This window comes from Apis cerana, linkage group LG10, assembly GCF_029169275.1.
Source record: "Apis cerana isolate GH-2021 linkage group LG10, AcerK_1.0, whole genome shotgun sequence".
In the NCBI taxonomy this organism is placed as follows: Eukaryota; Metazoa; Arthropoda; class Insecta; order Hymenoptera; family Apidae; genus Apis; species Apis cerana.
This window is the reverse complement of record NC_083861.1, coordinates 6,394,021-6,420,232: the sequence shown is the minus strand read 5'-3', so window position 1 is coordinate 6,420,232 and position 26,212 is coordinate 6,394,021. Positions and strand designations below refer to the sequence as shown.

Sequence of the window (26,212 nt, the reverse complement as noted above, 5' to 3'; positions counted from 1 at the left end):
TTTTCTTTTTTCTTTTATACTTTATAAAATTAAGTTATTACGATGTAACGTCGGTCGGTCCTCGTTTGAGATGTGCATCAATTATCCAGACCCTTGTATGCACTAACTACGTGTAAGTATATGGTACCGTTCCGAGAGAGGAGTGTAACGTATATTTTTTACGAAGCATCGTGCTGAATTTTCTTCTCTTTTCTTTCCTTTTCTTTTTTCAATAAACAGATTTCGAGGAAAGAAAGAAAACATGGCCGAATAATTCGTTGAACGAAACGATTATTATTATTATTATTATTATTAAATTAATCACCTCTCCCTCGAAAGAGATATACGAGTTTTGAGGTTGTGCGATTTAAATTATGGGATTAATTATTATCGCGAAATTAAGATTATGCGATCGCGTGTAAAATACAGGATGGAGAAAGAAGAATATATTATAGACAAAAGCTTTGATCCTTTTTTCTTTTTTTTAAATAAGTGGAACATTCTAATGTAGGCCATACGTTTCCCGTATTAACCTATTTTTCTATCCAGTTCCACTCTCTTCCTTTCTCCGCGCGCACGATAATTTCAACACCGGAATAAATGTTACAACCCCGGTAATATAAATATTTATAGAAAATTAAAATTTGCAAAAATTATAGCTGTGGAAAGGAAAAATTGGAAAAATTAATTCGTCGTAAAAAATTTAGGAGGAGGAAGGGAAAATTTGTGCTCGGGATCCCGAGTTAATCGTAAAGAAAAATTAGCTTAGAGCAGCTGGATATCGAGACTGGCTTGACAGAAAATACGATCGTTTTAACCAACTCTTCCTTCCTTCCTTCTTAAGGAAACCCCCTCCCTTCGACTTTCTGATGCTTTTTACGCGTACTGTACCTACCTGTGCTTCTACTATCACCGGTAACGGCGAGTTATGAATACAGAGCTAGGTTTCTAAGTGCATTAAATATGCAACCCTGATAACGGAGAAAGAGATTAAACGTGGTGTACGGACGAAAGTGGACGGAGAGTGCACGGTGATGGCGCGTTTTACGAAGCTAACCACTCAAAATGAAGCGGAATATCGCGTAACGGACCAGAGAAAATTGTCTTTTAACGGATATAATTGTTGATCGTATAATTTCGAATCTTAGAGGAATTAGAGATTTTTCGTTCTTTTCTATCGACGACACGATGGGAATAATAGAAAGAATGATTGGGAAGGGATCGAATCTATTCAAGATCCAAAGATAGAATATATTTGAAAGTACCATTTTCTTGAAATATAATGAAAGAATTTATTTGAAAATATCAATCGAAGTAGAATCGAATCTATTTTTTAAATGTTTTATCCATTTGTTATTATTGGTGGAAAAAAAGAAAAGGAACGTCGTTCCTTATTTCACTTCTTCCTCGAATTCGATAAATATTGTTCCAACGCGATATCCATTCTCGATTTATCCACAAAGAGACGACGAGGCGACAGTATCCTGTCCATGACACGGCCAATTACCGATACCTCGTTGCCCATGTCGCATAAAAAACAACGTTTCTGTAATTGACGTGACGTCTCTTAAGTTTGATGATCGTACTAGTGGTCAAAGACAATAGTCAGATTACGCTTCCCATTTAAAAAATCTTGCTTAAACTTATTGCGAGTTACGGAATATAACGGAATAATCACCTGAGGTATTCCTTGCACTTCGCCATTGTTAATCAAAAAAAAAAAATATTCGAGCATATCTGAGGATAAAAGAAAGGGATCTCCGAAAGCAATCATCAGATTACGTTTTCCATTTAAAAATTCTTCTTATTGCAAATTGAAAAATAATCACGTGAAGTACTCCTTGCCATTGTTAATTAAAAAGAAAAAAATATTCCAGCATATTTGAGGATAAAAGAAAGGGATCTCCATTTCTAAAATTTTCGAAAAAGAAGAAACAGTTAAAGCATTCCTCTCCTCCAATCATCAGATTACGCTTTCCATTTAAAAATCGTTAAATTCTTCTTATTGCAAATTGCGAAATAATCACGTGAAGTACTCCTTGCCATTGTTAATTAAAAAGAAAAAATATTCGACAGTATCTGAGGATAAAAGAAAGGGATCTTCATTTCTAAAATTTTCGAAAGAAGAAACAGTTAAAGCATTCCCCTCCTCCAATCATCAGATTTCCATTTAAAAATTCTTCTTATTGCAAATTGAAAAATAATCACGTGAAGTACTCCTTGCCATTGTTAATTAAAAAGAAAAAAATATTCGAGCATATTTGAGGAAGAAAAGAAAAACAGCTAAAGCATTCCTCCAATCATCCCATCATTCCCATTAAATACCATTAAGTACCATTTTCCTATCGCCTTTCACTTCACAACTTCCTCTCCCGAAAACGATATCGGGCGTTAAAGGAGGCCAATACGTCATGGATTCCGAGTAATGGATATCCACCCAAGTGCAAGTTACATTAGAAACTTTCAGATAACGCGAGAGACAAAAGGGGCGTTTCCACAAAAGCGATTCCACAAAAGCACTTCCGCGCAAACAGATGTACACGCGTGCAACCTCTTAACCGCCTGGTTAATGGCGCGCCGTAACGCGCGAGAAAGGTCAACGATGCCCGACCAAGACTTCCGCCATTCCTTTCCAACCCTTATTTCCGCCGTACCAAGAAGATTTTCCACCTGCGTATTATCAATAGGCGAGAAAGAGAGAGAGAGAGAGAGAGAGAGAGAGAAAGAGAGAGAGAGAGATCGCACTTCGACATCGAGTAACGTTGAATATCACGAGTTTCAGTTTCCTTCGTTTTCCAACGTTTGCAATTTTAACATCGTCGAGGAGCACGAATCGTTAATTAAACGATCCGGGCGAAATCAGAGAGAGGCGACGACGTCGCGCTCTCGATTGATATTATGTTAAACATTTAAGAGAGGGGGAAATGGGAAAAATAGGATGGATGAATCGTATTCGTGGTAATAATAGATAGTTTGAACGATAAATTTGATTGGTAAGGAAAAAAAAGGATTCTGCAAGTATTGGATGAAATGATTTTACGAATATCAATTAATAAATTGAAAATGTAAAAAGTAAATAATATTACTTTTCTGTTGAAATTAATAAAATATAGATTATACAGACTAGGGATATTTACAAGAGAACATAAAATCTACGGAACGTATACGTGAGAAATATCCAAAAAAAAATAGCTAATCTAAATCTATAATGCAATATAAGTAAATAAGAAATTACGTACCAACGAAGAAGAAGAATTTTGAAGATGGAGAATGGAGCTCCTCCTGAGATATAAGATCGCGGAGAATATGGCGTCAGCATGTTCTCTGGACTGGACGGCCCTCGAGCTGGACCCATACTTCGTGGAATTCCCGTCTTCAAGAAGAGCAGACGTTGATGTTGCACTGCGACCAGATAAAACATGTGCGACCCTCGACCGTTTCTCCTTATCGCGTCCAAGGTCTCCGCATTTCACGCCAACATTTCGTGCAACCTTAAACGTGGAAATAAATCGTGAAGAAGGAGAAAGAAAAATAAAAATTCTTGGTCAAATCGTTACAAAATCCACCGATGTAAATTAATCCAAAAAAAAAAAAAAGAAATGAGATTTTTTTCGTCCTAATAGAGAGATTTCTTTTCACTTGGAATCATAAAAATCAGAGATAAAGAAAGAAAGGGTGAGGAAAAAACAGGGCAAAATCCATATACATATATCGTAGGTAGCGACGAGGTTAGAGAGGCACGTCTATTGATTTACTTTACGATGATCGTAAACTCGATCGAGCAGTCCAACGAGCGTTCCTCGCGTTCCATCCTGTAAGTCATCGCGCGATCGAGTGAGAAAAGGAAAGACACGCGTGAAAAAGAAGAAGAAAATCGAGTAGCCGCGAGAACGAAGGAGACAGAGAGAGAGAGAGAGAGGAAAAGGAAACTTCCTTTCGGTTCGAAAAGCGCGCTTCGCCTCTCACGACAACCTCGAAAGATATATTGTCGCTTGTATATTTACGAGGAGCCAGAGTTATAAATCACGGGTTCGTCTGCTTACCGGTGGAAAGGGTGCATTTCGTACAAACCAAACAGAATCTCGTACATACGGAGAGGTGTTAATATATTCGTACCGACATCTTTGGTTTCCAAGATTCTTAGAAGCTGAAACGAAACGTGAAAAAGAGTTGGTATGCGAACATTTCATTGCTCGTTAAGTCGTCAGCGATTTTAGATCGAAAGAGGGGCGAGAGAGAAAGAGAGAGGAGGAAGTCGAGTTTATCGATGTTGAAATTTCTTCTCGAAAACAAATTGTATACCGTTGAATAATCTTCCTAAGCAGGAAGTTAACGATGCAACAAATATTATTTAATACGTTTAAATCACTAAATTCCGATTAATCTTACGTATTTATGAAATCGGTCTCATTTCATATGCAACAATCTAATTCGCCTAATTCGCGTAATGGTTTTTCGATAATCGTGCAACTTGTTTCGCATTTGCTCACCGATGAGCCTACAAACGCTTTGTACCCTCTTCAAACTCCCATCCTTCCTAACAAAAACATTACACATTATCTCCTCCCCCAACCTGCCCCTATAAATATACTTTTCCAAAACGCGCAATTTTTCTCTTCGATCTCTTTTTCACTCCGCTCGATTTCAGCCGGTATCTCCGCTCGGATTTCCATCTCTCTGTGTGTGACGCATACGGCAAACGTGGACGGAATGAGAATCACCTTGGCACGCTTACGGTCACGCCCTGTTCCCGCGATTTTCCCTCCCCGATTATTATTATCGATACGATCGGCCCAACGTTTTCAACGTTTGCACGCGCGCGCGCGATATAGCGGGGCCGGCTGTTCCAGACGTAATCGAAAAGCACGACGAGCCATCGAGATTAGTTACGTGACGTTAAACGATTCCGAGCACCACCTAGCTAAAAGCCGTGGCGGGTTTTGTTCGTCGGATCGTTGAAAATTCGGTTTATCGGCCGCGGGATCACGCTCGATTCGATGGCAAATCATAATGCGTGATGCATAATACATGGGATTGAAATTCACTTCCAAGATTGCAATTTTTTCCGGATACGAAATTTATTTCAACTCGAATTATTTAAGTTTGAGTGTTTTTGGAATGGGATCTTTGACGAAGTTCAGATCTTTCTCCGCCGAGTCGAATTTCTCGGAATCTATGTAGTGTATATTTACTTGACGATAAAACACGCAAGAATTGAATTTTTTCTTCCTTCGAAAACGTCGAAGTAAATCCGCGATTTTAATTCTTGGAAATGTCATCCGAATTCTTGCGTATATTTCAACAATTTTATTGCCGGGTTTTAGCAATTATCAGTAGAATGAAGTAAAATATACAAGGAAAATAAAATTATGAAAGTGTTGGAGTTACGTTTACTTCGATAAAACTGATAACAAATTGATATGGAAAAATGCAATGAGCTGGCAATTGCACAAAAATTATATCCCGATATATCTTGTTATTGCTCGAAATCATTCAAGATCCATTCCTCGCGGTCGAATTTTCGGTAAAAGAGATTACTCGAACGTTACCGATAGTTAAAGCGGGGGAGGGAGGGGGAAATTTCGCGTTTGGAAATGTTTAAAGGGAAGTCTCCGGCGAGGAATTATCGGCGCGCGAGAGAGAGCCGTAAATCGAGTCACGTTTGCAACTCTCCCTTTGCCACAGAGTAAATAAAGCGTTTTCTTTGCCTCGTTGTTATAACTCTTTCCACCACCGATAAATATTTATGACCGCGAGGGGCAAACGAGCTTTATTATGTTCCTCTCCGCTTCGAGTCGAGGAAGAAAAGGATCTCCTTAAAATTGTTGTGACCCTAGTTGCAAACAGCGCGCGTGTACGAAACCGTGGCACAATGGTTATTATACGACGTTGTAAATCTTAATTCCTCCGTTGCATTTCTCAAACATACATCATCGATCCTGGGTTTTCGGCTTATCTTTGCCGCCCCCTACCTTCCTTCTTATAAACGTGTTCCCGACATCCTTCGAACAGTGAACTATGGTCCCATTTTGTCGTCCGCTCTTTCCTCTTTTTCTTCATCTTCTTTTCTCTCGATTCGTGTACATAGAGATAGAGAGAGAGAGAGAGAAAATTCTAGAAATTTTTCCTTGAAACACGGCGGTGACGAGGTGATTTACGAGACGAGTCATCCGACAATGCTTCTCTCGATGACGTGTTCTCTTTATGGACACTTTCTAACGTTATCTAATGTTACACTTAGATAACAACGAGCAAGCTAATATTTGCCAACTTCAACTTCTCGCGGATGATAATTTCCGTGTTCGGAAGGATATTCGTGTATCCCTCCATTCTTGTGATTCTTTTCATTAAAAGAATTACAAATTTTGGTATCTGGTCCTCGCTGGGCCAGAGTTATCATCGGTCAATGCCATCCACGCGTGAGAAGAAAACAGGATCAATAATATTAACAGAGAGGGAGAAAACGTCCGTTCGAATATCTGTTGTAATTTTCCAAGCTTTCGATCTTCGTGAAACTCGAAAAAGCGGCGAAACGCGTGTAACACGATGCAAGGGTAACATCTTTCATCAGGAATATCACAATTCATGTTCGACGGTCGGGAGATTTTCTGGCGGATCCACACACGCCACGATGTGTCCGCCTTGGGTTACGGGCTGCCAATAATTTATAATGAAACGCCATATCTTTTGTTGCCCCGGAGAAATTGATTATTGCCTGTTGTTTCCACGCCAGCGAATCAAATTTCACGCTTGTAAATCATATGGGTTTAATATCGCCATGGCAGCGTTGCAACGGCGTGCAGCAAATAACCCTTCCTCCCTTTCCTTTTCTTTTTTCAATTCTCATCCTTTGAACTCTTCTCCGGAGAGAAGGACGTGGAATCTGTCAGGTTGTTGCGCGTCGAAGGATTTCACAAATTTGTAGAAAATCGTCCAACGATATCTATTGCAATTCTGAATATAATACAGATTGAACGTGTGTTTTATTTATCAATTGTTCCAAGTGTTTTTTTCCATTGCAATTATAACATCGTATATTCCATTCTTGAATCTTTTTCTTCTTCTTTCTCTTGTATAAAAATTTAACTCAACCAATCCAATAATCCAATACTTAAACAAAGCATAACGTTCGAAAACTACGAAACACGATATATTTTTCACTACCCTTCCTTCTCCTTCCGTTCCATTCCTTCTCTTTCACGAGCCTTAAACCATTTATTTCTCTTTGCAATCGTCTTCTTCTTCGTATAAAAATAATCTAATAATCTCTTCAAAATCGTTCAATCGAGGTGACGATCGTTTCCAAGTAATCTTTCTTCCTCCATCCTCTTTCACGAGCCGAGCCGAGCCGAACCGAGCCGAGAAATTATCACGTTCCGTGACCAAACGGCATAAGACACGTGGTTTCTTGCTATCGCGGCTTCGACAGTTACACCTTCCTGACCTTGTCTCGGCCTAATGGTCCCTCCAACAGAAGTATCGCCCTCCCGATAAACGGGCCTCTCGTGGCGGCCGCCCCTTATGATAAACACTTTTTCCCCATATTCGCCCCTTTTTCACCCGTGCCATCCACCGCCGATTAAGTCCTCCGCCACGGCTCCTCCACCTTGGACACTTTTTATCGAGATAGATAATGGGAGGACGGGAGCGAATCAAACTGGATTGCACGTACACGGTGGCGTTATAAAACACCTCGTGAAAATTATACGTGTGTGGCGAGAAACTGGGAAGCGTAATTAACGGCACGAGAAGGTTGCGATTTGCTTCGTTAAACGGGTCGATTTCGCTCTTCAGATTCCTCGTTTCTTGCAATTTTATTTACTTATTTATTTATTTATTTTTTGGTCTATCCGATTTTCATATCGCGGTTTCCCTTTCTTCTTCTTCTATTTTGAAGTATTTGGTTGCATTGAGACACGTTTGAAGGATTGAGTTATAAAGGATCGAAGATGAAATATTGGAGAGAAGATTCTCTTCGAATTCGTCTCTCTGAATATTCTCGTTATTAAAATCGCACTGTGCCTTTCTCAAAATTTCCTTCTCCCCCAGAGAAATTAGTTTCTATATTAACACCCTGTAATTATTCGCCTTCGAGTTTCCCCTCCCCCATTGCTCAAATTCCTTATCCCCGAGTGACTTTCGTTAATGAAATCGCTCTCATCGCTGGGATTCCTCAAGAAAGAATCCTCTTCGAGTCAAAACACTATGCTTCTATTCTCGATGGAAAACGATGGAAAAAAAAGAGAAAGGAAGAAAGAAATCGTGTCATCGCTCTCTCTTTCCGTTTCCTTTTTCTCCTTCGATCCGGTCAAACCAGATCGATACGCGAGATCACGTGTCCGTCCACGTATCCTATCCACACAAACACACACACGCACACACGAGACAGGACAACTCGTTATTATTCCGACAATTTCGACATCCACCACCATTTCAATTTAGCGAGCTGTATTAATTGCCCCATAAACACACCCGATCCAGCTGCCGCTCGAACGCAAGGTGGGAGCAGCAATTATAAAAAGCAATTACCAGAAAAATAATGCAACAATAAGCGACGCAAGAGAGGGTAATTCGTTTCGTTTCGTTTTCGCGGGCAAAATTGCATTTTCCTCTCTTATCGTTGTCCCCCTTTCTTTTCTTTCCTCTCCCTCTTTCCCCTCTTAGAGACGCGTCCACTGGACCGCAAAGTGTCCCGATCGTTCAACGGCAACTGCCTCGTAAACCCATTGTTCTCGACGAATGAACGATCGCCGTTATAAATGCGAATAATCCGGGGCACACGGGAGCGCAGAAATCGGCCGATCGATCTGTCCTACGGGCTTATCGGGCCCATGCCATCGAGCCACTAATTGAGGCTTGCGCAAGATTACCTTGTAACCACGCTGTTAACTAATGTCGCGCGAAATACCCGTGATCGAAACCGGTTCACGTCAACTCAACATTTTTTCCAAATAATTCACTCGTTCCGTTCCGATGTAAATCGATAATAATATCGATGCAACAAACAAAAATGTCCAATTTTTACGGGGAGGAAAATGAAGCGCGAGTATGGAGCACAGAGTTGTGCGGAGCAATTTCTTTTCTTGGATATCCATCAGCCGAAGGATTGATTTGAAATCAAGAGTTCAAAGTTTCTCCTGTTGTATAACACGTTGAGAAAAATTATCGTCTACGAGTTAGCCTCAACCTTCGACGCGATTTTCTCATATCGTTTTACTTTCACGGAAAAACGATATACGTGGACTTTACACCTCGAAATCATGGATCTCGATTCAATGGTGGCGAGGAAATTTCATTAGAAAGGTTGTTTTATCGAACCGGTTGTCGATCAATCGCTCCTAAACACGTACCAGCCGTAAAATGCTTCATAAAATCACGCCGCGTTATCGTTTGTTCCCGATCGAGAGAGATCCAAATCGGTTTCTCCATTCGTTTCGAAGGTGAAAAAAAAAAAAAAAAAAAGAAAGAAAGAAAGAAGGAAAAGAGAAAAATCGTGTCGAGAATCTGCTGGCGAGCTGATAAAATTCCACGCGACCCACTAGATCCGCAACAAATTGCGTTTGCCTCGGGTTTAGGCGAGGGGGGTTTACTTTCAAAACCCTTTTTACCGCGAGATTTACGTTTTTCCTTTTTTCCTTCTCTTTTCTTTTTTTTTTTTTTTTTTTGAAGCAATCCTCTTATAACCACCGGTATTTCTATCCCCAAATTGTTTAAAATTCCGGATTCGACGGATGGAAATGGTTTTGTTAGGTAAACGAAGATAAGAGAAGCTAACGGAGATACAAAATTGAATTTAATCGATTTCCATTTCTCTCCGTTCTCTCTTTTTCCCTCTACAATTTGACGAAATCACGGTTGGATCGATGATGTAAACGAATATAATCGACACGTTGTAATAACCATCGGTGGGAAAAAACTTGTAATGAAAGCACATGGTCCAGAAGGAAAAGAAAAGAGAAGAGAAGGACGAAGAAGAATCGGCGACGAATAAATCTCTCAGATCTCTCAGTGAACAGGCAAGATCCCTCTCAATGAAACGGTTGACGATTTTCAACAGCTCCTCGAACTCCGTTCGAGTGTCAGAATCACTTTCTACCGATCACCCGTTGGCAGCCAAGGGGCAGGCAACTCAGGCGCTGACTGCGCGTTTAACGCGATGAATGCGATCGTTGTTGTAACCTTCTCCCCTTTCCTTCCCCCTTTTTCCTCGTGCACTCGTTTCTTGGAACGGCAATTTCGCTCCTCCAAATCCGACCACAACGTATCGCGCGAGCCCAAGGATAAGCTCCTGCGCGGAACAGTGGATCCTTTCTGTCGAGAGAGAGAAAGAGGGAGAGGGACCTTGACCCTTCCTCTTCGTCCGATCCAAGGGAAAATGGGCCGCGGCGCGCAAAATTAGATAGAAATATCGACAAGGATTATATTTAATCTGTTTTCGTACGTTCGAGAGAGATCGCGATTAGCACAGATCCGTGGACGGCGCTTATTGTTGTTCGGCCCGATAACGGCGAAGGCCGGCTATATTTAACCGGCTGCTTCATCACTGATTGCGAAGCGCGCCAAGGTTGGATCGCGGCGTTATCGCTATCGTTGGTGTATCGAAAGAGGTGGAGAATTTCAAGTATCGATGAATCGTCACGGATTCCTAAAAACTCTTTTCGAACTGTTAATAAGATTTCTCGCCCGATTCTTGTACACACACGAGTGGAAATCGAGGTTGTATTAAACAGACTACCTGTCCACCAGACGCATAAATCACCCGACAACGCCCACGACCGAGCAATGTTTTCCACGATCCTCGCGATCAATGCGATCATTGTTATTCCCTCCTCGCGCGCGTGTAACTCGTGCGTGTAGATCGGCCAACTCTTGATCACGAAACGGAATTCCCAGCGGCAGGTTGTGCGGAGAAACCGCGTAGGACGAAAGCACCGATAAGAGAGATCGCGAAACTATCGATATCGAGTCGCGACATCCATGAAACGTTTTTTCTTTTTTTTTTTTTTTGGATTCGACAGCTTGACGATTTATTTATTTATTTTTTCTGGAATATTTTTTTCGAATGCAAGATGGTTCCATGACTTTTCATCGCTTCGAAATATTTTCGAAATATTTAGAGATAAAAGATCGCAACGCGCACGTTCTTTGCGCGCGAAAATCTGTTATTGAACAACGGGGGGAAAAAAAATTAAAAACAATTAATTTTTGTTCCACGAACGTTTCGATCCCCAATCGTTCTCGTTCCCAGATTGATTGTACATACACACGGTACAACGATTCCTGCCGCTTATTATTATCGAGCCGCGTGCACCTCCATACACTCGTTCGCGCGTCTCTGAAAATAAAGCGCGCGAAAAGATAGGGTGGATCAAAAATCAAAACAGGTCCCTGTGTGCGTTTGTGAGCGCGCGCGTTGTTTGCACAGGGCTCGATTTGTTTCCCCTGGCGCGCGTGATGCAGAAAACCAATATGGCATATTCAGTTTCCGGCCCGTTAATAGCGCGGATATGAATTTTTCAGCTGACCGGATTCCGGCCTTCGTGTCACGTACCTCGAACCAGCTCGAACCAACGTCCAACATCCTCGACACGCTGGCTTCCACCGCTGAAATAATTGTTTTTTCTCCTTTTTTCCCCCCTTTTCTTCTTTGGATGACACCGTTAATTAAACTTATCATCTCTATTTTGCATACAAATTCCTCCCAGCTGGTTATTAACGCCGTTCCGTTCCGAGTATAAATAGTCGTGATTGAGAGAGAGAGCTTGCATTTTTTTATCCTAGCGATTGATTCTAAAATAAACTTTTCTTTTGTATATACATTCGGTATGATAGTTGTCATCGCTTTCAGTTAGGCGGATATCGATCTTTAATAAATACGAGAAGAATTGTAAAATTGTAAAATTTCCGTTCTTTCGAAAGATACATTCATCTAACATTGCTAGCATTCGTTGTCCCTTGGTTTATCTCGTTCCTCGATATCCCGTGTTTCGCATCGATCCTCGTTCCGAATGGAATTCGACGACAAGTTTTCGGAGAACAGGTGCGACCGATTCGCCAACGTATGACTCCGTTTCCTTGCCCGATCAATTTGATTTCGTTTCCATGGCGGGAGGCAAGTTTTGAGAAAGGCGCGGATATCGTGTGTCCAAGAACTTAAGTCGAGGATAGAGTTTGCAAACTGAGTTCCCGTACGAGTTCGGGCGCAGTTGCAATTTCTGCGAAACAGCTTCGAGGAAAGATATTGTTTGCAAAACGCGGCTTTATCCGAACGAGGTGAAACGTATCCTCGTTTTAGCAGCATCGTATCATCTTCCCGACGATCGTCTCTCCGTTAACTTTTCATTTCTTGTAGAAAAAAAAGAGAAGATAAGGTTACGCTCGAAACTTTCACAACCATCGAAGAATACTTTCCAAGACGCTGTTTCGAATAGATTCGAAACTGGAATTCATACGAGGGAATCGAGATATTGAATCTGAAAGAAATATCATGCAATTTCACGATCGATGAAATTGTGAAGACTATTTAAAGTACACGCATCTAGTAACGAAAAAGAAAATTGCCATAGAAATGTCGTTGTAAGAGTTAGATTTAAAAAATTGCTTCAAAAATATTGCGGGAGAAAAACTTCAAGTTCGATCACGATACGATCTAACGCAATCCCTCTTTTCTTCTTCTTTCTAGATTCGAATCTCCGATAGAAGGAACCCTTCTTCGATCCTCGTTAACGTTTAGTTGCGCGTTTCGGTGATGCTTCTCCCGACGAGAATAATATATCGTAGAATTCCATCACGTGAAACTCCAACTAAATGGGGGGAAAATGATTTTAAAATTGGGAGCGAGATGGGAAGGTATGCGAAGAGAAAAATCCTTGGCCCCTTTTTTCATCAACGATGCACTCTTTAACGGCGCTTAATTAACTCTTATCCCGCCGATCCATCTCAGAAATACCATTCCTCCCCGTAACCTTAGAAACCGCCACGAGGTAGAATGCCAACGTGGCCGATACAGAATAAGGGTAATTTTTCATCGAGCCTTGTTACCCTTCTCCTCTACCCCTTAATGGGGGCGGACATATTTCGCGAAAGTTTTAGTTTCGGTCGAGTTCTAATTCGTAGGCCGTTAAAGGAGGGAAAAGATGGTCTGTAAATCTGTCTCGTTATCGGTGCCAATGTTTCACGACCGAGGACAAGGATGGATACAGTTGCAAATTGAAATACAGTACTTTCAAGAATAAGAGGCTATCTCGTAAAACGATACAAGTTGATCAGATCGGTATCGATATATAGGATCAAGGATCTTGATGGAAACTGTCTATTTAATGACGGAGAACGTCGCCTTCATAATAATGAATATACATGCTGTTGAAATTCCCCATGCATCGTATTAGAATTTTTGTAAATTCTCGAAGGAAACGCGAAAAGTGAAAAAATCGGTCTTCGATAAATATTTTACGATCGATGAAGAATTAATGGGATCGATTTTTATAAAAAAATCTTGATTCTATTTATCTCAAGGAAGGAGAAAGACGTACATCGTGCAAAAGTGAATCGAAGGAAGGCAAGAAAGAAAATTAATGCACAGTGGACAGTTGCTGGACGGATTCATAACTTATAAATCAAACCCGTATTCGTAGGGGAAAGGGGTCGACGGCCATATATATATATATATCATGACGTCGTGTGGACTGCATTCTTCGTGAAATGCAATAACACCTCCCTGCATTCTTCTTGTCTCACAACCTTCCCTCCCGTGCTTCGTTCTTCATCGTGCGTGTTTCTGCTTTATGAGAGCCCGTGTTAGGATCTTCTCAACTTCTTCTCAACACGGTGGTCTGGCGGAGGATGGAGGAAAAGCGTTATATTAATATCGCATCGGGGACCATCTGGCGGCGCGGCCGCGAGTTATTAAAATGTAAACTTCATTATCATTCCTCCCCCCATTGTAATTACATTTCTTTTTTTCCTCCCGCTCTTCTCGCCCTCCTTTCTTCTCGCAGTTACACTCTCGTCCACAATTAATCGAACGGTTGTTAATTTTAAAATATTTGATTCGGCTTTATATATTGAACAGAGTTGAATTCCAAGATAACTTTTTATACGAGTGAATTGTACATGTTATTCTTATGCGTCGTAAATTAAAATTTTACTTTTCACGGTATCCATCATATTTATACATCCATTTGCACGCGTTTTTTAAATTATTCACCTGTATTTTCCAAAAACTATATACTTTCTCAATTCTTCTGAAGTTAAATGAAAATCATCATAATGGATTAAAACGAATTTATCAAGATTATTAACAACTTATTTTCTTGCAACGGTTCCTAAATCTTTATTATAATTATATATGTATAACGTTCATTTTCATCCACATCTTGAAGTGTATTTTTAAGCGTTCAATGACTTACAGACGGGAGTGTACATTAGCAAGATCTCATTCCAACGAGAAAGGGGAAAGAAATCGAAGAGCGGAGAAATATCTTTCTCCACGTTCGATTTCATCTTTGCTTACTTTTCCACCACGATCGAGAGTCTCCTTTTTACAGGGGCGGTCTGTCGCCCTCGTTTCATATCCCGAGGCGAATTTTACATTCGATTGTCCGCGGTTAAATTAGTTTTAATCGACGTTTCGCTCGGTCTCGTCTATTATTGATCACCCCGAGAGGGGAGGGAATCGAGCACCTTTGAGAAATATTCTAACCAGAAGAACGTTAAACAACGAGAACGAAGTTGATCCTCCGTTCTTTGAATCGAAACTTTGGCGTGTAACGTTTTGTATCAATTGCCGCGTTAAATGGAACGGATGTAAATTGTGTCCGTTGAGAAGAATTTTCATTTGGGAAAAAGAAATTTTAACGGAACTTGAGATTCATAAAATATTATGGAATCTATGAGGCGAAAGTCGTAATGTTGGAAATCTATATTTTGATTTTTTACAATTTCTCTATCTTCGTCGCGTAATCAAAAATTAAACTCGAAATGCAGATAGAAATATCGTGAAAATCAAGTATTCGAGTTAAATTATTGTACCAAAAAGAAGATTTTTTAATTTATTGGGGGATTCTTAACAAAGAGTGTATATTCGTGGTGTTTCGAGGAGGGAAATGTTTTATGGTGAAAAGAATAAAAAAGAGAAAGGAGGAGTAAAATTTTCTAGCGAAAAATTGTCAAATACTAATTGAAATTCACTGATTCTTGAATAATGGATAGATTGATAGATTGATTCGCGATGTGAACGAATCTCTCCTTACTCTACGCGTGAAAATAAGTAAATAAAATAAGAACAAAATTTTATCGTTCTTGAGAAAATCTTAGATTGTAGATCGTGCGAGATGTAATCGATATATTTTTAATTATAATTTTTTTCGAAGAATACCGTAATATAAAAAGTATAAAAAAAATAATAAGATTCTTATTCGATGTCTAAATGTTTACACGTGTTGCATTCGAAGCAATTCTCCAAATAACGATAGAGCAATGAAATTTTATAACAGAATTGTCCCGCTCGTATAAACACGTCAGAATGGAAATTCGGGCGCGTGGCACATTTTTAATAATCCGCATAAAAAAAATACATTTAACGCAACGTTTATAACGATATTAAATCGTTCTATAAATAATGCGTTTTATAAAAATACATAAATTTAAAATACATATAAAAATAAAGTAGAGATAATTAATTAATCCTCACTTTCGAGAATTATTTCTTACGATTCAGAGAAATTTTGTAACTACTTCTCAAAGTATAATTACGTGTAAAAATTCGAGACGATCGAACATTGGCAGTCTCTTTTAATAAATCAAATTCAAAATCGTTCCCTTTAAAATAAAAAAAATACATCATAATTTTTTAATCACGTTAATATACGATTTTCTTTCATCTTATCGAAATATTCCCGTTAAAATAAACAAAACTTAAATTTCAATAAAAACTGTACGGAAAAAGGAACTTCCTCCTTGAACTTACCATCATCCTAAACTTCGATCCAATTATCTTACTATTATTCCACCGGTTAACCGCGTACCAATTGCTAGAAAATTACAAGGAAAATTTCCTCCCCAATTATCCCTCCTTTTCCGGTGAAGAGAATCTGGTGGCGAATTTACGATTATTGATAGCCAACCAACGAGGATTTATCGCGAATTAATAGCGGATCGGATGCAAAGCGAGGACGTATTATGTAATTACTTTTCTCCGTTCCGGAATCTGGCGGAAATGGAAATTACACACGGTGTAAGGGGGACAACAATGTCGAAAATTAACCACTTTTCGGCGAATTGTTGTTAATTAATTCGGGCGGAAAGCCGGGGAATATGGGGGATCGGTGTCGGCATACGTTCGTCAACAAAGAGGCCGGCAATTAATTAACCAAAGTGGCGGGGGCGTGGAGCATTGTTGCAGCCCGCCGACCTGGGCCATTGTTGGATGCGGGGGAGGGATGGATAGGTAGCCAGCCTCCTCTCGTCGACCACCCGAAACCCGTGTCCTTGTTTCCGCGTCCTTGCACCAATACAAACTTGGCGCCCTCCCCCGGAAACCGTTCCTCCCGAGTCCTCCTTTCGACCACGATTCCGACGTTCAGCATTGTCGAGCCTCGCAGCCATTGTAAACGCCTCGTATCAATTACGCGATTCCCGATTTATCGCCCGTGTAAAATCGCGCCGATTTATACCGGATTTCGATCGAGCCAGCAACTTGAGAAATTAATCGTAGAACTGGATTCGATATATACATGTATTGTTTCCATTGGAGGAGTCCAGATGGAGAACATGAAAAATGATGTCGAAATCTCGAGTCGAAAAGGAACGAAGAACGAGAGAGAGAAGCGCTGGTTGCAAACACCTCGAAAATCGCGCCGATTTATACCGGACTATTTATATTTCGATCAAACGAGCAAACAAGCAACTTGATATATATATATATATATATATATATATATATATATATATATATATATATATTGTTCGAAATGAAACGAAAAATGATATCGAATCGAAAAGGGAAAGTGAAAAAAGAACGGGAGAGAAGCGCTAGTTGGAAGAGTAAATGGTCGGAATGATTGGAGAGGAGCGGTAGGAGATACCGTTCATTAAGTCGTTTCGCGCAGTCCGCCCACTCTCGCGACGAGGCAGGAGAGGAAAGAAAACTCTGGCTTCCCTTTGCTGAAAAAGAAAAGAAAAGAAAAGAAGCAGCGTGGGTCTACCTAGCACGTATATCCGAAAAAAGGGCATCTCCATCTCTCTCCTCGTCCGTTCTCAGTTTTTATTTTCGACCAACGCTTTTCCAACTCCGCTCTTTCATCATCGACGGTGTCTCCGCCAACGCGTTTGACCCCCCACCAACAACCTTTCCGCGTCAACTCGCACGAATGTATTTAGGGCCGTTTTAGCGCTCCACGGCACGACTCGCTTCGAGTTCGCTCCCATGCTAATTAAGCTCCTCTCGAAAAGTTTTGCTGGAAACTTTACGCGCGAGCTTAACCGTTTACTGCAATTTTGTAATCTGAGGGGGGAGGTGGTTCTCCCGTTTAAATTATTATATCGTTAATTCAATTTACCAACTTCTGGTATATAATAAACGGGGGAGGGTGTAATACAATCGAGTCCGTTGTTGGCACTCGCGGCCCTTTCGAGCGTTAAACGAGCGCGGTGAATCGCCGAGGTGGCTGGAAGATTGGAAATTTCGTCAAATTTCTTGCGGGACGAGCGCCGAAAAGAAGAATGCCAGGGATATTGGGAGCGGTTGCAGCGGATTGGTAATGGGGGAGAGAGGGGCTTTGGAATGGAATGGAATGGAATGGAATGGAATTTCTGTCGATCGAGTTTATTAACCGAACTCTTGTTGATTAAATCCACTTATTTAAACGCGAGCTCTTATTAGTGGAAAGTGGCGGAGAAATTCAACGATGGCCAATTACGAGGGCCGCTATTGAAACTAAATTTTAATTAGTGTTCCATTAATTAAGTTACTCCGAGTGAAACTCGTATTACTTGAAGAGTCATAAGCAGCCCGGGGGACTCGATGAACTTCTGTGGTATCCGACGTTACAACGTTCAAACAAACCGTGTGAATCAAATTCTCATCTCGGGCAAGGAAGTAGATTTATTTATTTATTCTGATAAATTTCGATTTCATCGAAAAAAAAACCCTCTCCAAGACGAATCTCCAAGACGAAAATTCACATTTACATTCACGAAGCACGACATGTTCTCCTTTAAATACAATACGACGATTTCTATTGTTTTACTTTTTCCATATATATATATAATTTACCAAAAAAAAAAAAGAACGACCTCCCAAACTCCTCGTCCTCCAAACTCCCTCCCAACAACCCACGCCGCAAATTTCACCGCAGAACACCGTTTCGAAAAGCGTTTCCTTCCACCGATTCCGCGCGACCTGATGGCCATTATCATATTCCTCGCGTATCATATCGAATTTATGGCTAATAAAGGCCGATCGAATAACAGGCTTGCGGGGCCCGTTGGCACGGAAGAGGTAGGACCCCCGATTCCGCGTCGTTCGAGCGCAGTTGGCCCCGGCCTTTATAGTCGTAGCCAGTTGGCAGTGGTGGCAATTGATATGCGCGCCATTGATATATGGGTGCATATTTCACAAGGTTGGCAAGTGCCGCGGCGAGCTCTCTCTCTCTTTCCTCCCGCTTTCTTATCTTCCTCCTCCTCCTCCTCCTCGCGCTGTACGCGCACAGCGGTCCTCTTCGGTGCAACGCGACGCAGCACAACAGTATTCGCTCGGCCAGCCAAAGATCGGCTGCTACCCAATACGCGGGCCCGTGAATTATGCCCGCCCTTTGTCAACCACCTTGACGCGTCTTTGATTGGAAGACCGTCGCTTCCACGAAGAGAACAGCAAGGAGGGGGGAGGGCTTGCACGGGATCTTTGCGAGGAAAACCTCTGACCTCCCCCCTCTGCCCTTCTGCGATTATATGGCCGGGAGCCGAACGAATGGGCCAGCACGGTGAGTAAAAGTGGAAGGCAGGCAAATTGAATGTTTGGTATGCGAGCAGTGAAATATTTCTTCCACTCTTTTTCCTTTCTTTTTTTACATCGTGTGCACCTTGAATTAACCAAGAGATGGTATTGATTTTAATATCGATAATTTATATTCGATAAACACTCCGTGTCCAAGACAGACGTTGCTACGGATTAAATTGATACATTTTTGCTTCTTCCTCGAAATTCCGTTTAGAAAACACTCGAGCCTCCCAAAGTTGCCTCTTTTATATTTCTCCAAATATCTAACTCCTCTCCCTTCTCGAAATCTCCATTGACAGACATTCTTTTCGCGCTTCGAAAGTTCGGCGTCGACGAATCGCGTCGCGAATCCTTTCAAATTAGCACCTGAGACACATACGTCTTCCAAATACCGAGCACGATTATAAATCACTGGGCCGAAGAGACTGGCTGAAACGAGACGCGTGCTAGAGCTTCGTGTTTCCGCATTGTTCCGCGTGTATCGAGGGCAAGAACAGGGTGAAAAATAAAACTGTCGCGGCCGCGACAACAACTCGGGATCGGCGCAACTTATAGAAAGCGGATTACCGAGAGCCACTGTTGAATAAATTCATGAGCAAGTTGGCACAATTGGCTATAAATTATCGAGGCCGATTTTTTTGTCGATACATATTCATAACACGCGTAGCAAACATTTCGATAAACGTATCGGTCCGTATGGAGTTTCCATTGTCGAAGCTGAACGTGGCGATACATTTATGTGTACGTATATATATATATATATCGAATATAGCAATGAATAGAGGGAGAGATAGTACGTAGATAATAGCGATTGATCTCCTTTTATAAATAATGATTCGTGGATGGATGCGAAAAGGAAAATTTCTTGCCAGCCAATCGGAACTGTTGCCACGCGAAACTTTTATTTTATCTTCCACCTTTTGTTATTTTTAAAAGAGAAAGAAAAAATAAATATCGCCGAGCGACCGATAAAAAAAGAAAGAAAGAAAGAATCGTCGCGTTAATAAATAAACGTGGAATGCCCTTTTGTTTCGCGTACGAAGTGTTTCGTGAGTAAGGGAAAAATGTCACCAACTTTATCAAGAGTCACGCATTCCCAGAAGGCTTATCATCGCCGACCGACCTAATTATAATTGCCGTTCTATGTTCGTCGGGGCAATAATGATAATACGTTTCCGTATTTCGCGTTACACGTCGGCGATGAATACCTAGAAGAAGAAGAAGAAGAAGAAGAAGAAGTGGACGCCACCGTGCAGCGTATTGAAAAGAAAGGAGAAAAGAAAAGAGGGAGGAGGGGAGGAGAGAGGGTTGAAAAGGGATAACGTAAAGCGTGTGCGGGTGTGTGCGCGCGAGATACATAATTTCCATGGAAAAGCAAAGTGTAGCGTTAATCTTCATTGAAAAAAAGGAAGGGAGGGAGGGGAAGGAGTGCGTTGTATCGTTTCAACGGGAGGTTTACTATCTAACGTAGCACGCGATACACTGTTTCATTTCAACCAGATCGTTTTTTCAACCTTCGACCAGCTTTTTAATTTCGCGGTAAAACCTTCGCTCGTCGATTTATCGTGCTTGCGACAATTTTATATTATTGGCTGGACTCTTAACGAGGAGTGTGTTTCGAGAAGTGGGGTGGTTTATGGTGAGAAGAATGAAAAAGGAAGGGGAGGAGTAAAATTTAAGGCTCCTTGGATAAATTACGATCGAAAAATTGTTGAACTTTTAACTGATTCTTGAATAATGGACGATAGATTGATCGATCGACGTGAATCTCTCTACGCGTGAAAATAAGTAAATAAAATAAGAATAAAATTTTATCAAGTTCTTGAGAAAATCTTAAATTGTGGACAATCGTGCGAGATGTAGTCGATATATTTTTAATTATAATTTTTTAAGAAAAAATTATTACTTATTTTTCACGCTTTTCATAAGATTTATTTATAATTATAAAGAGTATAAAAAAATAATAAAATTCTTATTCGATGTCTAAATGTTTACACGTGTTGCATCCACTGCATTCGAACCAATTCACCAAATAACGAGCAATGAAATTTTATAACAGAATTGCTCCGCTCGTATAAACACGTCCGCTTCGTTCGACGGTTCGCGCAAGAATGGAAATTCGGGCGCGTGGCGGTCGCGTTACAACAATAATAAGAATAGATTTCGTAGAAAGTCTCTCACGTATTCCAAATATTATTAACTGATAATTCCCTCTGATAAACACATCTATATTTTTTTAATAATCCGCATAAAAAGAAAAAACTACATTACAACATTTAATGCAACGTTTATAACGATATTAAATCGTTTCATAAATAATGCGTTTAACGTTTTATAAAAAAATATAAATTTAGAATACATATAAAAATAAAGTACAAATAATTAATTAATCGTTACTTTCGAGAATTATTTTTTATTCAGAGAAATTTTGTAATTTTTTCTCAAAATGTAATTATTGTAAAAATTCGAGACGATCGAACATTCGCAATCTCTTTTAATGAATCGTTCGAAATCGTTCCTTTTGAAATCATAATTTTTTAATTACACGAATATACACGATTGTTTATCGTTACAAAAATATTCGATATAATAACTAATAATAGCGTTACTTAACTTCCACCAAACTTCCATAATTTCTTTAAACTTGTTCCTTTTCAAAAATTCCTTCCTTCTTCCTTGATCGCAATCAATACCTCGGTAAAGTGCCTCTCGTGTCACGTATTATTTCCGCGTTTATTCCATCCGACGCTGATCTACATACAACGAAGGGAAGAGGTCTTCGAAAATCGATACTCATAGAGGTCGACAGGAAGGATCGGTTAGACGACTTTGACATCCTCTCTTACGACTTTCTTCTCAGACTCACAACTGTCTTTTACCTCCACTTTATTCCCCCCGTATTTCTCCATCGAACGATCTCCCCCCCCGCAAATAAGTCGTCTCCTCCTCTCGGTTACCTTTTGTATTTGCAAATCAAAAAGCCAAACGTTTCGAAACCGAAGAAACCGAATCACCGACACGGAAATCCTATCTTTCCTTGCCGATTTTATAAAATACAAAATACGATCTGTGTATCTATGTATATATATATTTCACCCACTTTCAACCTGCACGTATTCCCTCCTCTCTCCTGGCAAAAACGTCTTTTGAAGTTTTCACGAAAGAGGGGTACGCAGAGGGTGCACGGCCATTGATTTAATGGGTGTACTTTTAGCCGCGGTTAAACACCACATCAAACCGAGTTCTTCGCTTCTTACTTCGGGAACGAAGAAGGGTTCATTCGATAAATGACTTCTATACGACCGCCATCATTCCTTCACCGGCCGACACGGCTTAAACTCTTCCGCCTCTGTGCGCCGCTTCCGTGAATCACCGTCCCCCCTCCCCCTACCATCGATTCTCTTTTCCTCCATTTTCTCCCCGTATCTTCTCTTTTTACCGTACCGTTATTGCCATCGTGGAATTATATCGGGATGTCTTGGAGGAGACGTCGTTAGTCGTCGGTATGATCGTGCAGTAGCGAGGAAATTGTATTTAGAGGGGAGAGAGAGCAACGAAGTTTCGGTTCTCTTTCCTCTCTTTTTATTTTCTTTTATTTTCGTTCCGTTATTTCGAAATCATAAGAATAAATTTTAAAAAAACGGAACTTTTTGGTACATTTTGCTGTTATTTAACGTTAAGTAGGATGAAAGTAACGATGAAGATGCGCCCTCTGATTATCTATTATTTCTATAAACGAAGCAGAAAAGAGGGAACGAAATACTAATTTTTTTCTTGAGAGAAACTTCTTCTCTATGTATATAATACTTCAAAGAAACGTAATTTGGAGTTGACATCGGCCCCCGCGGATTCTAACGTACGAGTAACCGATGTTCGTGGCAGAGAATGTCCTTATGTTTAAGGCAAAGCTCGCCAGGTAAGCCTTACTGATGAGTCCAATTAGCTGGCTTCCAAATGGAACGGACAACTTCTCCTTCCCTTTCATTTCTGCTTCTCTAACACATTTATAAGTCTCTGCGGATTCGATCCACTGTAACAGGTAACTCGAATTCGTTCGAGAGACCACGAGGATTGTTATCCCTCCCTTCCTTTAAGACACGATGCCTTTTTTTTTTCTTTCACAAGTGAAGTTTGGAAACGTATGACGAAATGTTAGTTGCAACACTCTTCGATTAACCGAGGACGAGCTTACGGATGGATTTCTCATTCCGTCTTACATATTTTGCTCTGTATATTTTATCAAAGAGAATTTCGAAATTCGATGTTGATCGATAATGGACATTGATAAAATTTTTTAGAAATGGCTGGATTATATTCAGGCTTCGAATTATGTTCGTTGAAAACGATTAACGCAACTTCTCTTTAGCATTCTCCTAATCTCCACCTCTCCCACGTCACGAATTCTATCCATCCATGTATTCTTGCAAAATTTCCAAATTTCTTCGAGGAAAAATGAATAAATTCCCTTCAGATCCGAGAAATTAAAACGTCAAACGCTCGTTCGACAAGCATCTCGACTAGAATCGCTTTAATCCGCGCTGGCTGAACAGAAACAGAGAGAGGGGACGCTCTCCGCCGCGCGTCGGGAAGAATGGACGCGTCTGGGCCGAGATCCCAGGGATTAGCGTGGCGACGACGTTGTTCTAAGTTGGGGACATGTTTGGCGAGAGAGGAAGGGGGCTGGAGGGGGAGGAAGAGTGAGAGCGCGCGTGGGCGTATGGCGAAAAGCCAACGGCAGACAGCCGCTCCGTTTTCTCTCCGCCGACGCGAGGAGGAGACAAATCGGTGTTACAAGCGCGTGTGCGCGATCGCCTGTCGCCTGTCCGTGGAAACGTACTCGCGCGTATCCGCGCGTGTCGGCCCAGGGATGGCTTCGAGTCCCGTTCGAACTGAACTCGAATTCGAGCCAACCCCTTCCCGCCATCGATCCCAACGACATCGATTGTCCACAATCTATTAGATCATAACTGATCTAGAAGATTAAAAAAAATACGCAACGAGGATCTTCTGTCTCGGAATAGTTTGGGAATAAAAGTGATGACGAATAGTTGAAATAGTTCGAGCCAAATAAGATAAACGAGAAGGGAAAAGTGGAATCTATCCCGTGTGCATGTATTGAAGCGAAGAGTTGGAAAAGTTTTGTTCGCGAGAGACTCGCGCCCGTCGCTAGGGCAGGCGACATTCGAGGGATATGTAAGATTCCAGCCGCCCACGATCCACGACAAATCGTCGTTCAGCTGATCGGCGAGGGCCCTCGTTTAAAGCTTTCGATCTCTCCCCTCGACTCGCGCTTTACATACACTGGCCGTGGATATTCGACGCGAAACGATACACACATTTGCGTGCAGGGTACGTAGAAGAGGACGTATCCGTGATTCACGAGGCAACGACACCGCAGCGTGTAATGACAGTCTGGTGGCAAATTGCCGCCTCGACCCGTTTCCCAATCATTTATCAAGCTTCGCCGCCCGTGCGATTGTTTCGAACCCGATTAATCGAAACTTCACGCTTTTCCGTGCGTGTTTAAGAGAATTGGGGGGAGGAGGTGTGAAGTGGCAGGTGGTCTGAATGTTCGAAATCGTGAAATTGAATACGATGACCGAATTCGCAAGTTTTTACTAGGCCATCTTGCACGTGTTTCGAATGTCTTTTGGGAGGATGATCGTTTCGTTTTTATAATAAAATCAGAGTCGAAAATTTCCCCTTCTCATAACCTATATTCCCTAACTCGATAAATAATATCTATTCAACTTCTGCATACTTCTGTTCCCTTACTTTTTATTCCATTCATACAGATGAAAAGTAATAAACGAAATATAACAAAGTGGAAAAAATCGAGAGAATTTTGATATTAAAATTTGCAATTTTAACACGAGGAACTAAACGAAGGAATCGAGGGAAACAAATTGTTTCCTTCGAAGCAAATCTTCTCGATCGGTTGGGAGAATTAATTATTTATTTCGAACGCATTTTCTCGCGCGATCTGTTGCGAAACGTGATAAGCCATCCGGCCAAAGGTTCCTTTCACCCCACCGATCACGTATGCATCCTCGTTCAACGGTGAATTGTATTAATTAACCCGATACAATTGTTAAACCATGTGTAATTGTAATCAAGTGGGTAACGCACGATGTAACCGTGTCGATCGGTTGTTTTCGAAATGAGCTTGGTCAATGAAAACCAATTGCCGATCGATCCAACGGAATTAAACTTTCCCCTCCCTTCCTCGTTTCTTTTTTTTTTTTTACCAATTATGTTTAATATCGGCAATTTGGCAAAATAAGGAACCGTTATCATCGTGATTATCATAGATTATTAAGCAACGATTCGCAATAAATAAATAAATTATTCGATTAGAGGTAATGATACAAATATGTTACGTTGAATATACGAATTACGTTGTTCCGATTATTCAAATCGAACTGCGATGTGGAATAATCGTTAATAAGGGGAAAGGAGTTCGATAGAGGAAAATTTCCAAGCGATGAAAATTATAAAGGGGGATACGCGGTCATTTGACGAATAGAGAAATATATAAGAAGAAGAGCACGTTTCTTATCCGTTCCCCAACGCGGTGCAATAAAACCCGGCGAATCAGCATTATCGTCGTCCGATCTCTCCACTGTCGTTAAGAGCACTGTCGCACGGTTGGACAAAGACGTTGCAAACAAAGCGGGGAACGTCGCCACGTTAATCCTCGCGGCGTGGAGAACGGGGCCAAGAAATAATTCTCCCCGTTTTTGCTCGTAGTTACGCGGATTAGGGGGACACTAATTTATACCGTTGAGACAAGAGAAGAAAAAGCCGCGAATGTACTGTGGGAGAATTATCCCCCCCGGCCATGGATAATCCATCGACTTGCGAACCCCAACGACGACTATGCCAACGTTTTACGATCTTCGATCCAGATCGAATATCGTTATCTCTGCCTTTTCATCGTTCGTGATATATTATAATTTCTTTTACGTCGCACGCAATTGGAATTGTATAAGTAAACACATTACGAACGAAATTTTAATGTGTTTAGATTATCATTTCAGGTGAATTTATACGATAATTGGAAATATACGTTGAAATTATTTAAGTGGTGCGAGATAAGTAAAAATTCATCGAGTAATTATTATTCGATGGATTCGTCAAATGACAACGTATCCTCCTTTAGTATAAATTTTCATTTGGGTTGAATTTTCCTCGAATTTTCCCCTTATCTTATTAAGAATTATTCTATTATAATTT

General features: G+C 40.8%; 3 protein-coding genes across 16 annotated transcripts in view; 2 read left to right on the top strand and 1 right to left on the bottom strand.

Moving 5' to 3' along the window:
- LOC108001178 (TBC1 domain family member 14-like) overlaps positions 1-26,212 on the bottom strand; it is a 131,075-nt gene that overhangs the window by 28,992 nt on the left and 75,871 nt on the right. For all 8 annotated transcript variants that reach the window (XR_001766659.3, XM_062080975.1, XM_062080974.1 and 5 more), the window contains one exon: positions 3,219-3,470. The gene's annotated coding sequence lies outside the window, so the exon portion shown is untranslated. The remainder of the gene's footprint in view (positions 1-3,218; positions 3,471-26,212) is intronic.
- Positions 1-26,212, top strand: part of LOC108001218 (hillarin) — a 198,963-nt gene that overhangs the window by 151,763 nt on the left and 20,988 nt on the right. The gene's annotated exons all lie outside the window — the stretch shown is intronic.
- Positions 10,401-26,212, top strand: part of LOC108001176 (peptidyl-prolyl cis-trans isomerase E) — a 99,306-nt gene continuing 83,494 nt past the window's right edge. For 4 of the 5 annotated variants that reach the window (XM_062080981.1, XM_062080982.1, XM_062080983.1 and 1 more), the window contains exon 1: positions 10,401-18,959. In XM_062080981.1, coding sequence (XP_061936965.1) covers positions 18,002-18,959 — 958 coding nt within the window. In that variant the 5' untranslated portion in view covers positions 10,401-18,001. The remainder of the gene's footprint in view (positions 18,960-26,212) is intronic. The other variant, XM_017062068.3, reaches the window with a different exon arrangement.